The following is a 13,423-nucleotide window of genomic DNA, read 5'->3' on the forward strand; positions in this document are numbered from 1 at the left end:
CTGTCTCCCGATCCTTCATGCCAACGTGACACACAACAGTTTTCAGCATAATTGCAAAAGGGTTTTCTAATGATCAATTAGCCTTTTAAAATTATAAACTTGGATAATCTAACATAACGTGCCATTGGAACACAGGAGTGAAGGTTGCTGATAATGGGCCTCTGTACGCCTATATAGATATTCCATTAAAAAAAAATATGCAGTTTCCAGCTACAATAGTCATTTACAACATTAATGTCTACACTGTATTTCTGATCAATTTGATGTTATTTTAATGGATAAAAAAAATAAAATTGAAACAAGGACATTTCTAAGTGACCCCAAACTTTTGAACGCGAGTGTAGTTCATTACAAGTGTGTGTGTGCTTGTCTACACTCTACAAGAATCTGCCGGTTTTCATCATTTTTCTCTCATTCCATTTAGCACCCAATACAGTGAGCCAAAATGAAATATGATTTTAAAGCAGTTTCGAGATGCCCACGGCCCCTCCCTCTCTGTTCTCTCTCAGTGGTCTAACATCACACCAGCACACAGATATGCTTCAGTCATTTGTTGCCATGGTAACTGCAGCCGACATTCGCCAAAGCAACAGCTCGTGTAGTCAAGAGTCTTTAAGGGCTGTAAGAAAAGACAGGAAAGTTAGGAGAGAGAGAGGCAGCAATAAATAGGCAACATTTCTCAGCCCAGCCAGTCTGACTGATGCCTAGCCAGTCTGACTGATGCCTTTTTAAAAGGTCCAATGCAGCAGTTATCTCAAAATCCTTTATGGGTAACAATTAAGTACCTTAGTGTGGTTTTTTTCATTCAAATAGTCAAAAATAAACAAAATAGCTTCTTAGCAAGGGCAATTTCTCAAGCAAGAATTTTGCTACTACTGCCTTGGAGTGGTTTGAGTGGGGAGAGGAAAACTGAAAATTAGCTGTTATTGGCAGAGAGGTTTGGAATTATCGTTCTTATTGGTCAATTAACTAATTTATCACATGGTGATGTCACCATGGAAAGCCAAAACTCCATCCCACCAAAACAGGCTGAAGTTTCAGGTAATCTTTTCAAACAACTCTTACCCTAAAAAGGCATTATCATAACTTTTACAATATCACAGTATTATACCAATCTCATAGTGTGAAAAAATAATTTATACACACACACACACACACACACACACACACACACACACACACACACACACACACACACACACACACACACACACACACACACACACACACACACACACACACACACACACACACACACACACACACACACACACACACACGGTCAAAAGTTTGGACACACCTACTCATTCAAGGGTTTTGATTTTTACTTTTTTCTACATTGTAGAATGATAGTGAAGACATCAAAACTATGAAATAACACATGGAATCATGTAGTAACCAAAAAAAAGTGTTCAACAAATCAAAATTCATTTTATATTTGAGATTCTTCAAAATAGCCACTTTTGCATACTCTTGGCATTCTCTCAACCAGCTTCACCTGGAATGCGTTTCCAACAATCTTGAAGGAGTTCCCACATATGCTGAGCACTTGCTGGCTGCTTTTCCTTCACTCTGCGGTCCAACTCAATCCAAACCATCTCAATTGGGTTGAGGTCGGGTGATTGTGGAGGCCAGGTCATCTGATGCAGCACTCCATCACTCTCCTTCGTCAAATAGCCCTTACCCAGCCTGGAGGTGTGTTTTGGGTCATTGTCCTGTTGAAAAACAAATGATAGTCCCACTAAGCGCAAACCAGATGTGATGACGTATCGCTGCAGAATGCTGTGATGGCCATGCTTGTTAAGTGTGCCTTGAATTCTAAATAAATCACTGACCGTGTCACCAGCAAAGCACCCCATGCCATTACACCTCCTCCTCCATGCTTCACGGTGGGAATCACCCATGCGGAGCTCCGTTCACCTACTCTGCGTCTCACAAAGACATGGCGGTTGCAACCAAAAATCTCACATTTGGACTCAACAGACCAAAGGACAGATTTACACCGGTCTAATGTCCATTGCTCGTGTTTCTTGGCCCAAGCAAGTCTCTTCTTCTTATTGGTGTCCTTTAGTAGTGGTTTCTTTGCAGCAATCCGACCATGAAGGCCTGATTCACGCAGTCTCCTCTGAACAGTTGATGTTGAGATGCGTCTGTTACTTGAACTCGGTGAAGCATTTATTTGGGTTGCAATCTGAGGTGCAGTTAACTTTAATGAACGTATCCTCTGCAGCAGAGGTAACTCTTGGTCTTCCTTTCCTGTGGCAGTCCTCATGAGAGCCAGTTTCATCATAACTCTTGATGGTTTTTGCGACTGCACTTGAAGAAACTTTCAGAGTTCTTGAAATTTTCCAGATTGATTGACCTTCATGTCTTTAAGTAATGATGGACTGTCGTTTCTCTTTGCTTATTTAAGCTGTTCTTGCCATAATATAGACTTGGTCTTTTACCAAATAGTGCTATCTTCCATATACCACCCCTACCAACACAACTAATTGGTTCAAACGCATTAAGAAGGAAAGAAATTTCAAAAATTAACTTAACAAGGCACACCTGCTAATTGAAATGCATTCCAGTTGACTACCTCATGAATCTGGTTGAGAGAATGCCAATAGTGTGCAAAGCTGTCATCAAGGCAAAGGGTGGCTACTTTGAAGAATATCAAATATGTTTTGATTTGTTTAACACTTTTTTGGTTACTACATGATTCCATAGTTTTGATGTCTTCACTATTATTCTACAATGTAGAAAACAGTAAAAATAAAGAAAAAACCTGGAATGAGTAGGTGTATCCAAACTTTGACTGGTACTGTGTGTGTGTGTGTGTGTGTGTGTGTGTGTGTGTGTGTGTGTGTGTGTGTGTGTGTGTGTGTGTGTGTGTGTGTGTGTGTGTTTATATATATTTCTTTTTTTTAACACAGGAAATCGTGTTTTTACTGCACTGCTCATCAGAAGCCCTCACATCCCAACAAATACTACCACATGAGTTCTCTGATGTTAGATAGAGGCGTACAAAAGGTTAGAAGATGAATTGGCTGTAACAAACTACAGCGTTTGTGCTAACTAGCAAATGTGAATATTTCCTTTTGGTGTGTAAATTAACACCACGTCATTCCTCATTTGTCCCCACAACATCACAGTATAGCCTAATGAAATTTGCCAAACTATTGTCTACTTGGTGTTCCAGACTAGAAAGTGCATTCCTTGGGCAAGGCCAAAGAAAAGTAAGGTTAACATCATGAAAGGAGATGAATATGTGAATCTGTAAGCAGCAGCATGTCGTGACTGAGATTCAGAGAGGGGAAGGTTGTTGACCTTCTGTAGATCCTATTTACCACTGGACAGGAGTCCGCCTCCACACTGAGCTGAGGGCTTGGTCAAGCGCACACACACATGCAGATAAAAGAGACAGAAAACAAACAGATATGGGCTAAATGATCATAAAAGCCTGTTCCAACACAATGGGCCTCACATAAGAGCTGCAAATGATAGAGTGAGGTGCATTTTCTTTTTTCTCCTCCAGTCCCCTGTTACCCACCATTATCAAAATGAGACAATTTGGCATTCTGCGGAGCTCAGATGCAAATGACAACAAATCTATCACAGAAGAGATGCATATTACATTCATCATCGTGTGTTGAAAATAAATAGATTGGACACTGCTCATCATCGGACTGCTGTTTTCCCCAATTCATCTCCTTTTCAATTTGTACTTCTATCACTCTCTTCAGCACATATTCTGCTTCAAAGACAAAGGGAGTACGATGACTTACTTGTGTTGTCTAATGTGTTGTATTGAGAACCTCTTCTCAGGGTCATACTCAAGCATTCCTGGAAGAAAAATACAAAATAAATTATTGAAGGCTTTGTAACTATTTGATGAGATGCATTTATTCCTTTCATTATTTCCTTATTTTTGTGCTGTGTTCAAATCAGGGCTTCTTGAAAAAAATTAAACAGACAATTGTGCATAATGACCATTTCCATCAAGGAAAAAAGGGTGTCAATTAAACCCATCTTTACCTTAGAAATGCATTTTCTATCAACTGCATATTCATGATACATCAAAATGATAATTGTAGTGCTAATGTAAAATCACCACAGTGCCATCTACAGCTCCTAAAGAAAAACCTCCAAGATTGAATCACTGCTACTTACTACAAAGTACATCTGAGTGGACGAATTAAGTCCAATAAAGAGGAAAATCTATAATTCTGTGGCCATACCCTTCTTGTAATACTCTTACTACTGCAACTAATGCTTTCATCTCTAATAATGTTTAATACCATGAAATAGAATATCGGGAGTGCCAGCAGTAGTGTTAGTCAGTCTAGACTCTTACCTCTTAGCAGGCCAGAGAGCAGAGGGCCACACTCCTCTGGAACACTGTAGTCTCCCTTCCCAATGTTCTCAAACAGCTTATATATGTTATCCCCTTCAAAAGGGTACAGGCTGGTCGTTATGTTATATCTGGAAGGAAAAATTCAATACATTCCAAAAATAAATTTAAAAAAAATCAGGCATGAAATAAATATTCCATCTGAAACCATTAATCTGCGAGTGGCCACTCACAGTGTGACACCAGCAGACCAGATGTCCACTTTGAACCCCGAGAAGGTGTCCAGGCCATTGGCAATCTCTGGGGGCTGGAAGGCCGGAGAGCCCTGGCTCGTACAACATGTGTCGTCCTCCGCAAACGGGTGCAGCGCCTGAGAGGGAGAACACCAGGGGGACACAGACATCATCAGAAGGGCCCAGAGCTTTTCTTGGGCAAGTCTCTTGTTTGGGGGTGTTCAACACTGATGTTGAACTATGCCCAAATTGAAATGCAATAAAGTTGACATCAAAAACTATTAGAGAATATAATTACCTCCGCTACACCCAGGTCAGAGATTTTTAGTGCACCGTCCGTCGTCAGCAGTAGATTCCCTGGTTTAATATCTTTGTGAACTATTCCCTGGCTGTGCAAATATTCCAAGCCATCTAGCAGCTGACAAAAGTACCTGGGTAAAAAGAGAAATGTATACAGTTGAAGTCGGAAGTTCACATACACCTTAGCCAAATACATTTAAACTCAGTTTTCACAATTCCTGACATTTAATCCTAGTAAAAATCCCGTTTTAGGTCAATAAGGATAACCACTTTATTTTAAGAATGTGAAATGTCAGAATAATAGTAGAGAGAATTATTTATTTTAGCTTTTATTTCTTTCATCATATTCCCAGTGGGTCAGAAGTTTACATACACTCAATTAGTATTTGGTCGCATTGCCTTTAAATTGTTTAACTTGGGTCAAACGTTTCAGGTAGCCTTCCACAAGCTTCCCACAATAAGTTGGGTGAATTTTGGCCTATTTCTCCTGACAGAGCTGGTGTAACTTGAGTCCGGTTTGTAGGCCTCCTTGCTCGCACACACTTTTTCAGTTCTGCCCACAAATTTTCTATAGGTTTGAGGTCAGGGCTTTGTGATGGCCACTCCAATACCTTGACTTTGTAGTCCTTAAGCCATTTTGCCACAACTTTGGAAGTATGCTTGGGGTCATTGTCCATTTGGAAGACCCATTTGCAACCAAGCTTTAACTTCCTGACTGATGTCTTGAGATGTTGCTTCAATATATCCACATAATTTTCCATGCTCATGATGCCATCTATTTTGTGAAGTGCACCATTCCCTCCTGCAGCAAAGCACGCCCACAACATGATGCTGTCACCCCCGTGCTTCACGGTTGGGATGGTGTTCTTCGGCTTGCAAGCCTCCCCCTTTTTCTTCCAAACATAATGATGGTCATTATGGCCAAACAGTTCTATTTTTGTTTCATCAGACCAGAGGACATTTCTCCAAAAAGTACAATCTTTGTCCCCATTTGCAGTTGCAAACCGTAGTCTGGCTTTTTTATGGTGGTTTTGGAGAAGTGGCTTCTTCCTTGCTGGGCGACCTTTCAGGTTATGTCGATATAGGACTCGTTTTTACTGTGGATATTGATACTTCTGTACCCGTTTCCTCCAGCATCTTCACAAGGTCCTTTGCTGTTGTTCTGGGATTGATTTGCACTTTCCGCACTAAAGTACGTTCATCTCTAGGAGACAGAACGCGTCTCCTTCTTGAGCGGTATGATGGCTGTGTGGTCCCATGGTGTTTATACTTGTGTGCTATTCCTTGTACATATGAACGTGGTACCTTCAGGCATTTGGAAATTGCTCCCAAGGACTTGTGGTCTACAATTGTTTTTCTGAGGTCTTGGCTGATTTCTTTTGATTTCCCCATGATGTCAGCAAAGAGGCACTGAGTTTGAAGGAAGGCCTTGAAATACATCCAAAGGTACACCTCCAATTGACTCAAATTATGTCAATTAGCCTATCAGAAGCTTCTAAAGCCATGACATTATTTTCTGGAATTTTCAAAGCTGTTTAAATGCACAGTGTCACGATCGTGTGGAAGAGATTTGGACCAAAACGCAGCATGAGGAAAATAAGCCATCTTCTTTTAATAAATGAACATGAAACGAAAACACTATACAAACAAACAAAAAACAACAAATGATCGTGAAGCTAAATAACGCAAGTGCACAGACAAGCAACAAACGTTAAACAAGACAACTACCCACAAAAGCCTACTGCCTATGGCTACCTTAAATATGGCTCCCAATCAGAGACAAATGAATGACAGCTGTCTCTGATTGAGACCCAATCTAGGCAGCCATAGACATAACTAGACAACCTCACAATTATCTATCCCATACACAATACAACACCCATAGACTAAACAAAACACACACAACATACAATGCCCACCCCAACTCACGCCCTGACCAACTAAACATAATCAAAATAACATAAAAATAGGTCAGGAACGTGACATAACCCCCCCCCTCAAGGTGCGTACTCCGAACGCACCACCAAAAGTCTAGGGGAGGGTCTGGGTGGGCATCTGTCCACGGTGGTGGCTCAGGCTGAGGGCGAGGTCCCCACCCCACCATAATCAATCCCCGCTTCTTTATCCCCCTCACAATGCCCACCCTCCAAATAACCCCACCTAAATTAAGGGGCATCATCAGGATAAGGAGCAGCACCGGAATGAGGGGCAACACCGGAATGAGGGGCAACACCAGAATGAGGGGCAACACCAGAATGAGGGGCAACACCAGAATGAGGGGCAACACCAGAATGACTGGCGGATCCTGGCTGGCTGGCTCTGGACGCTCTTGGCTGGTTGACGGCTCTGGACGGTCATGGCTGGCTGACGGCTCTGGACGGTCATGGCTCGCTGACGGCTCTGGACGGTCATGGCTCGCTGACGGCTCTGGACGGTCATGGCTCGCTGACGGCTCTGGACGGTCATGGCTCGCTGACGGCTCTGGACGGTCATGGCTCGCTGACGGCTCTGGACGGTCATGGCTCGCTGACGGCTCTGGACGGTCATGGCTCGCTGACGGCTCTGGACGGTCATGGCTCGCTGACGGCTCTGGCTGATCCGGTCTGGCGGAAGGCTCTGGCTGATCCGGTCTGGCGGAAGGCTCTGGCTGATCCGGTCTGGCGGAAGGCTCTGGCTGATCCGGTCTGGCGGAAGGCTCTGGCTGATCCGGTCTGGCGGAAGGCTCTGGCTGATCCGGTCTGGCGGAAGGCTCTGGCTGATCCGGTCTGGCGGAAGGCTCTAGCGGCTCCGGTCTGGCGGACGGCTCTAGCGGCTCCTGTCTGGCGGACGGCTCTGTAGGCTCATGGCAGACGGGCGGCTTTGCAGGCTCATGGCAGACGGGCGGCTTTGCAGGCTCATGGCAGACGGACAGTTCAGACGGCGTATGGCAGACGGGCAGTTCAGGCGCCGCTGGGCAGACGGGCAGTTCAGGCGCCGCTGGGCAGACGGGCAGTTCAGGCGCCGCTGGGCAGACGGGCAGTTCAGGCGCCGCTGGGCAGACGGGCAGTTCAGGCGCCGCTGGGCAGACGGGCAGTTCAGGCGCCGCTGGGCAGACGGGCAGTTCAGGCGCCGCTGGGCAGACGGCAGACTCTGGCCGGCTGAGACGCACTATAGGCCTGGTGCGTGGTACCGGAACTGGAGGTACCGGGCTGAGGGCACGCACCTCAGGGCGAGTGCGGGGAGAAGGAACAGTGCGTACAGGGCTCTGGAGACGCACAGGAGGCTTGGTGCATGGTGCCGGAACTGGAGGCACTGGGCTGGAGACACGCACCATAGGGAGAGTGCGTGGAGGAGGAACAGGGCTCTGGAGATGCACTGGAAGCCTGGTGCGTGGTGTAGGCACTGGTGGTACTGAGCTTGGGTGGGAAGGTGGCGCCGGATATACCGGACCGTGAAGGAGGACACGTGCTCTTGAGCACCGAGCCTCCCCAACCTTACCAGGTTGAATGGTCCCCGTAGCCCTGCCAGTGCGGCGAGGTGGAATAGCCCGCACTGGGCTATGCAGGCGAACCGGGGACACCACCTGTAAGGCTGGTGCCATGTACGCCGGCCCGAGGAGACGTACTGGAGACCAGATACGTTGGGCCGGCTTCATGGCACTCGGCTCGATGCCCAACCTAGCCCTCCCAGTGCGGCAAGGTGGAATAGCCCGCACTGGGCTAAGCACGCGTACTGGGGACACCGTGCGCTTTACCGCATAACACGGTGTCTGACCAGTACGACGCCCTCTTACTCCACGGCAAGCCCGGGGAGTTGGCTCAGGTATCCAACCCGGCTTCGCCACACTCCCCTTTAGCCCCCCCCCAAGAAATTTTTGGGTGAGCCTCTCGGGCTTCCAGCCTCTCCTACGTGCTGCCTCCTCATACCAGCGCTCCTGGGCTGTGGCTGCCTTCTTCTCCTCCCGAGAGCGGCGATTCTCTCCCACCTTAGCCCAGGGTCCTTCTCCGTTGAGTATTTGCTCCCATGTCCATTCCTCTTCTCTCCATTGCTTTTGTTCTTGCCGTCCTTCTCCAATCCGCTTGGTCCTGGTTTGGTGGGTGTTTCTGTAACAGTTGTCAATGTCGTTCTCCTCCTCAGACGAGGAGGAGCATGGATCGGACCAAGATGCGGAGTAGGAGGTATTCATGATTTTAATGGCAAACCAAACAAACACTACAAATTAACAAAACAACAAACGTGACTAACCTGTAACAGTCCTGTGTGGCCCAAACGCTGACACAGGAACAAACACCCACAAAACACCAGTGAAACCCTGGCTGCCTTAGTATGACTCTCAATCAGAGACAAACGATACACACCTGTCTCTAATTGAGAATCATACCAGGCCGAACACAAAACCCAACATAGAAATAGAAAACATAGACTGCCCACCCAACACTCACGCCCTGACCAATAAATACATATAAAACAAGAGAAAACAGGTCAGGAACGTGACACACAGTCAACTTAGTGTATGTAAACTTCTGACCCACTGGAATTGTGATACAGTGAATTATAAGTGAAATAATCTGTCTGTAAACAATTGTTGGAAAAATTACTTGTGTCATACACAAAGTAGATGTCCTAATCGACTTGCCGACTTGTTAACAACAAATGTGTGGAGTGGTTGAAAAACAAGTTTTGTAAACTTCTGACTTCAACTGTATCTGTATTAACTTCGGTGTTTGGTCAAATATCTTCAAGCCACATATCTACAATTATTGAATTGAGATGAAAGATAAACATACCCATGAGCTTGAAAAACTGGAAACCTTTTCTCATCAACACTGTCCAACATCTCCTGCATTCCACATACACAATATTCCATCACCATATACGTAAGCAGAGTCAAGGAAAAGAGACAAGGTGGCAATTGTTTCATACTGGTAACCTAGCAAGGTATCAAAACGAAAGTACTATATCTTCATCACCAAAGGATCTGTATTAATTCAACACAAATGACCTTGAATCCTGTCTACATTACTGATCAATATGTGGTTGACTGACTAGTCACTAATCCATCAAACTAGCTAGACACACAAAATATCGTCAATCCAAGAGAACTCTGGAAAAATACAATTTGTCCTTGAGAATAAATTGATCTTCCTGAATGGACCGAAGATGAGACAATGAAAGTGTACAAATGGATTGTGAAATTGAATGTCAAAACAATACTAAATTCTGTAGTCACAGTTCTCAGGGTCACTTATAGAAGGCACTTATCTAGCCAGCAGCCCCAGCCAGAGAGGAAGGAGAGCAGGGAGGAGAGAGACATGAAAGGTGGGGATATTTCCATTCTGTTGGATTGGGGAGGGTTGGTTGGTTGGGTAAACAGGCAGGTCTATGACAGTAGGAGCCAGTTAGTCACGACTGCGTCAGTGTCCCTCTCTCCCAAGGAGGGGGGGGAGCCCAGTCAGCCCACAGTATGCGCTTCACACCCATATTAGAACCCCCATTAACTAACCGCTGGAGGGACTTCACATGACCAGTGAGAAAGGCACAGGAAGGAGCGGGAGAGAGGAAAAGGGAAGGGAGAGGGGGGCTGCCCTCATTGCCGGTTCAATCAGTAACACACATTAGGAGTAAATTGAGTGAATAGATGATGCAGCTGGGCTGCAGTCAGACGGGGCTGAAGGAGCACTCACCACTGCTGGGCCCATCTGACGTAGGAGCCGTGGGCTTTCAGACGGGGTGGCCGGGCGGGCGGAAAGAACATTTTTGAGAGGCAAATGATTTATGTTTTTAAAGGTAGAATTCTACGTATTCACACTTCTGTCTCTGTGCAAAAAGACAGGTAACAAAAACATATGGTTCAGTGTTGCTTTTAGAAACTGTGATGTTCAGTTTGCAACTATTCTCAGAGTTTTTTAGAAGCAGAAGCCAGAGCTCTCACGCCCTTAACATATTTGTGTTCCACACAAATATCTCAGTCACGTTTTTCATCACTGCTCTTTTACAGCCGCAATGCAAAGTGACCTGTGAGCCACAATGTTCCAACAGAGCATGCCGCGGATGAAAAGAACAGACCCCTTCACACTAAATTATAAACAGAGCGTTCACAAACACGTGTCTCTAGTCAAAGCGGAGACATTCCATTAAGTCAATCTAGCTAGTATGACTCAGCAACTAAAATGAAAACCATGCCATAACTTCCTATAATATGTTCTCACCTCAACAATTACGTGATCTAAAATGTAATTTATTTTTATTTTTTACCTGACTGAACATTGGCTGAATTCATGGTTTTAACTGTACTAAATCAATTGGGGAGACCCTTTTAATGTCAGACACAAAGGGTAATGAGTGTTTTATGTGGTGTAGAGCGGCAGACTTCTAAGGACAAGCCAGAGATTATTAGAATCAAAGAGTGAGTGAGTTGGGGGGAGGAAGAGAGCAGAAGGTAAAGGCCTTGTGAAGTTAGTTAGTCCATCTAATACTGAGCTTCATGTTGCCGTATTCCCCCAACAGGCCAACAGAGACCTCCTGTGGTCATACCACTGAATTACAGCAACATGACATTTCCGGTGAAAGTGACTATTGGTGCATTGAAACTCATTTGAAGGACAGTGCACACTTGTCTTTACAGTTGATCTGCATAGCTTACTCTACTGTTCCATGGGGAAAAAATAATTCCCTAACTGTGAGAAAAGTAGCCCCAAAATAGACTAGCTTATCCCACTATCCACACATTATTATGCTTGGAAAAATCTTATGCAGTGTTTTGAAGGCTTCGTTAGTACGATTTGTACAACTAATGAGACATATCTATGGTTTAGATAGACTCCTGCTAAAGAATAAAAACACATTCATCATTTTTAAAGGATATATCTTTTGCTTCTCCTCATTATACAAAACCTCGACCAACTGGATAATATTATTGTGCCTCAATCTTCTTAACAGCTGAATCTCTCTGTAAGGAAAAGTTTTTTTTTTAAACTGTTTAGATATATGGCATTGGGAAAACTGAATTAATTTCACTACGGAATAATTATGCAGTTTCATCAGCACTGATAACAACAAAAAACACAGAGGGCCAAAGTAATTTGAACAACCTCAACGTTGTTTTATCTTCTGACCTTCTAAAGGCAGGATTTAGTGAGAAAACCATAATTACTCTTAAAAAGCTCAACTTAATCACTTCAATTAATAGTGGTTAATATTACTCTCAGTGATTCTTAAAAGGCAAAGTAACGCCTGAGGTACATGCACTGATTAGAAGCACATTCACACACCAAAAAAACACAACTAGTCTATTATGCATCTATCAACACTAAAGACCATTGCAAAGCGTCTCACATACTTTTTGACATTTTGCTCCCCGTTTGGGATGCGTCTCAGTTTCTTCTTCTTGAGGATCTTGACAGCCCTCCTACAGAGTGTCTCAGAGTCCAGCATCTCCTTCACCTTCCCATAGGAGCCCTCCCCTAGCAGGTCTCCCATCAGGTACTTCCCAATCAGCTTGGCCCTCTTCCTCCGCGGCTCGTAGATGACTTCTGTGGAGTCGATGCGATGGATGAAGGTGTCCATGGTCAGGTGATTCTCCAAACAGTCCATGTCACTCATGGTTGCCACTTTCAGCGATGTGACTGTTTTTAATACTTATGTATTGTATGTTTCTGGATATCCTGGGTCGGACAATACTCCAACACTGAATACGAATGCAGACTAATGTATTGAAATGTGGGATGCTGCAACTGCAGAAATGCAACAGAAGGTTCTCCTTAACCTGCTGACAATGTAGCACTGCTTGAGTATGGTGACCAGAGAGGTGAGTGGACCTGGTGTCCAATTTTACAGGTCTACAGAGTTTGGCTCTGATAAGAGGGAATGTTTGGTTCTCTGTCTGTGTTCTCAGATGATACAGGCTTATTCCATCCTTCTTAGCCATGTCCTTGTGACACCTGGAAACTGCTGTGATGTGTGCTTTGGTTGTTGGTTAATGTCATCATGTTTTGGGCAAACCATGTAATTACGTTCTGTTTGCATAATTGCTATTATTCAAGTGTAATAATGAATTGTGAATGTGGTGTATGATGATAGATTTTCAATGAGGTCTTTTACAAAGCTTGGATAATGGAATGTTCTACTTCCATCCATGTTCTGAATAAATCCTGGGTACTTGCCAAGCCTGCACAACTGTCCATCCAGTTTCAATGAATCATTGTAGGGATCCTCAGATCTGCAATACAAATGCACAATCACATGCATAAGCATTTTGATGAAATTCACGAGACTGAAATGCATGGAAAGTGGAAATGCATTTGTACACTACCATGTCTATACACACTACGATACTACCATGTCAATACACACGACCAATGATGCGGATGTGCTATCATAACGGTATACATTTAAATACTAGTTAACTAGCTCCTATCATTACAAAAAACAATGCTGAATATTTTTTATGAACATCACATCCACTCAACAACATAGCAGGCCATGAATAGCATAATCAGTGTCAGTGAGTGAGGTCAGAAAGTGCAAACCAGCGGTCTTTGTCTGTTGTGACTAGCTACAACATAGCTGATTAAAC

At 44.3% G+C, this 13,423-nt stretch overlaps 1 protein-coding gene across 4 annotated transcripts in view; it reads right to left on the reverse strand.

The window, feature by feature from the left end:
• The window catches only part of LOC139539739 (serine/threonine-protein kinase STK11-like), a 50,514-nt gene that overhangs the window by 36,291 nt on the left and 800 nt on the right, over positions 1-13,423 (reverse strand). For 3 of the 4 annotated variants that reach the window (XM_071342960.1, XM_071342958.1, XM_071342961.1), the window contains exons 2-6: positions 12,188-13,066; positions 4,868-5,000; positions 4,570-4,706; positions 4,340-4,467; positions 3,771-3,828 (exon numbers count right to left, since the gene is read on the reverse strand). In XM_071342960.1, the coding sequence (XP_071199061.1) occupies positions 3,771-3,828; positions 4,340-4,467; positions 4,570-4,706; positions 4,868-5,000; positions 12,188-12,450 (719 nt within the window). In that variant the 5' untranslated portion in view covers positions 12,451-13,066. Of the gene's footprint in view, positions 1-3,770; positions 3,829-4,339; positions 4,468-4,569; positions 4,707-4,867; positions 5,001-9,635; positions 9,726-11,713; positions 11,798-12,187; positions 13,067-13,423 lie in introns of all 4 variants that reach the window. The other variant, XM_071342962.1, reaches the window with a different exon arrangement.

Source organism: Salvelinus alpinus, chromosome 15, assembly GCF_045679555.1.
Source record: "Salvelinus alpinus chromosome 15, SLU_Salpinus.1, whole genome shotgun sequence".
In the NCBI taxonomy this organism is placed as follows: Eukaryota; Metazoa; Chordata; class Actinopteri; order Salmoniformes; family Salmonidae; genus Salvelinus; species Salvelinus alpinus.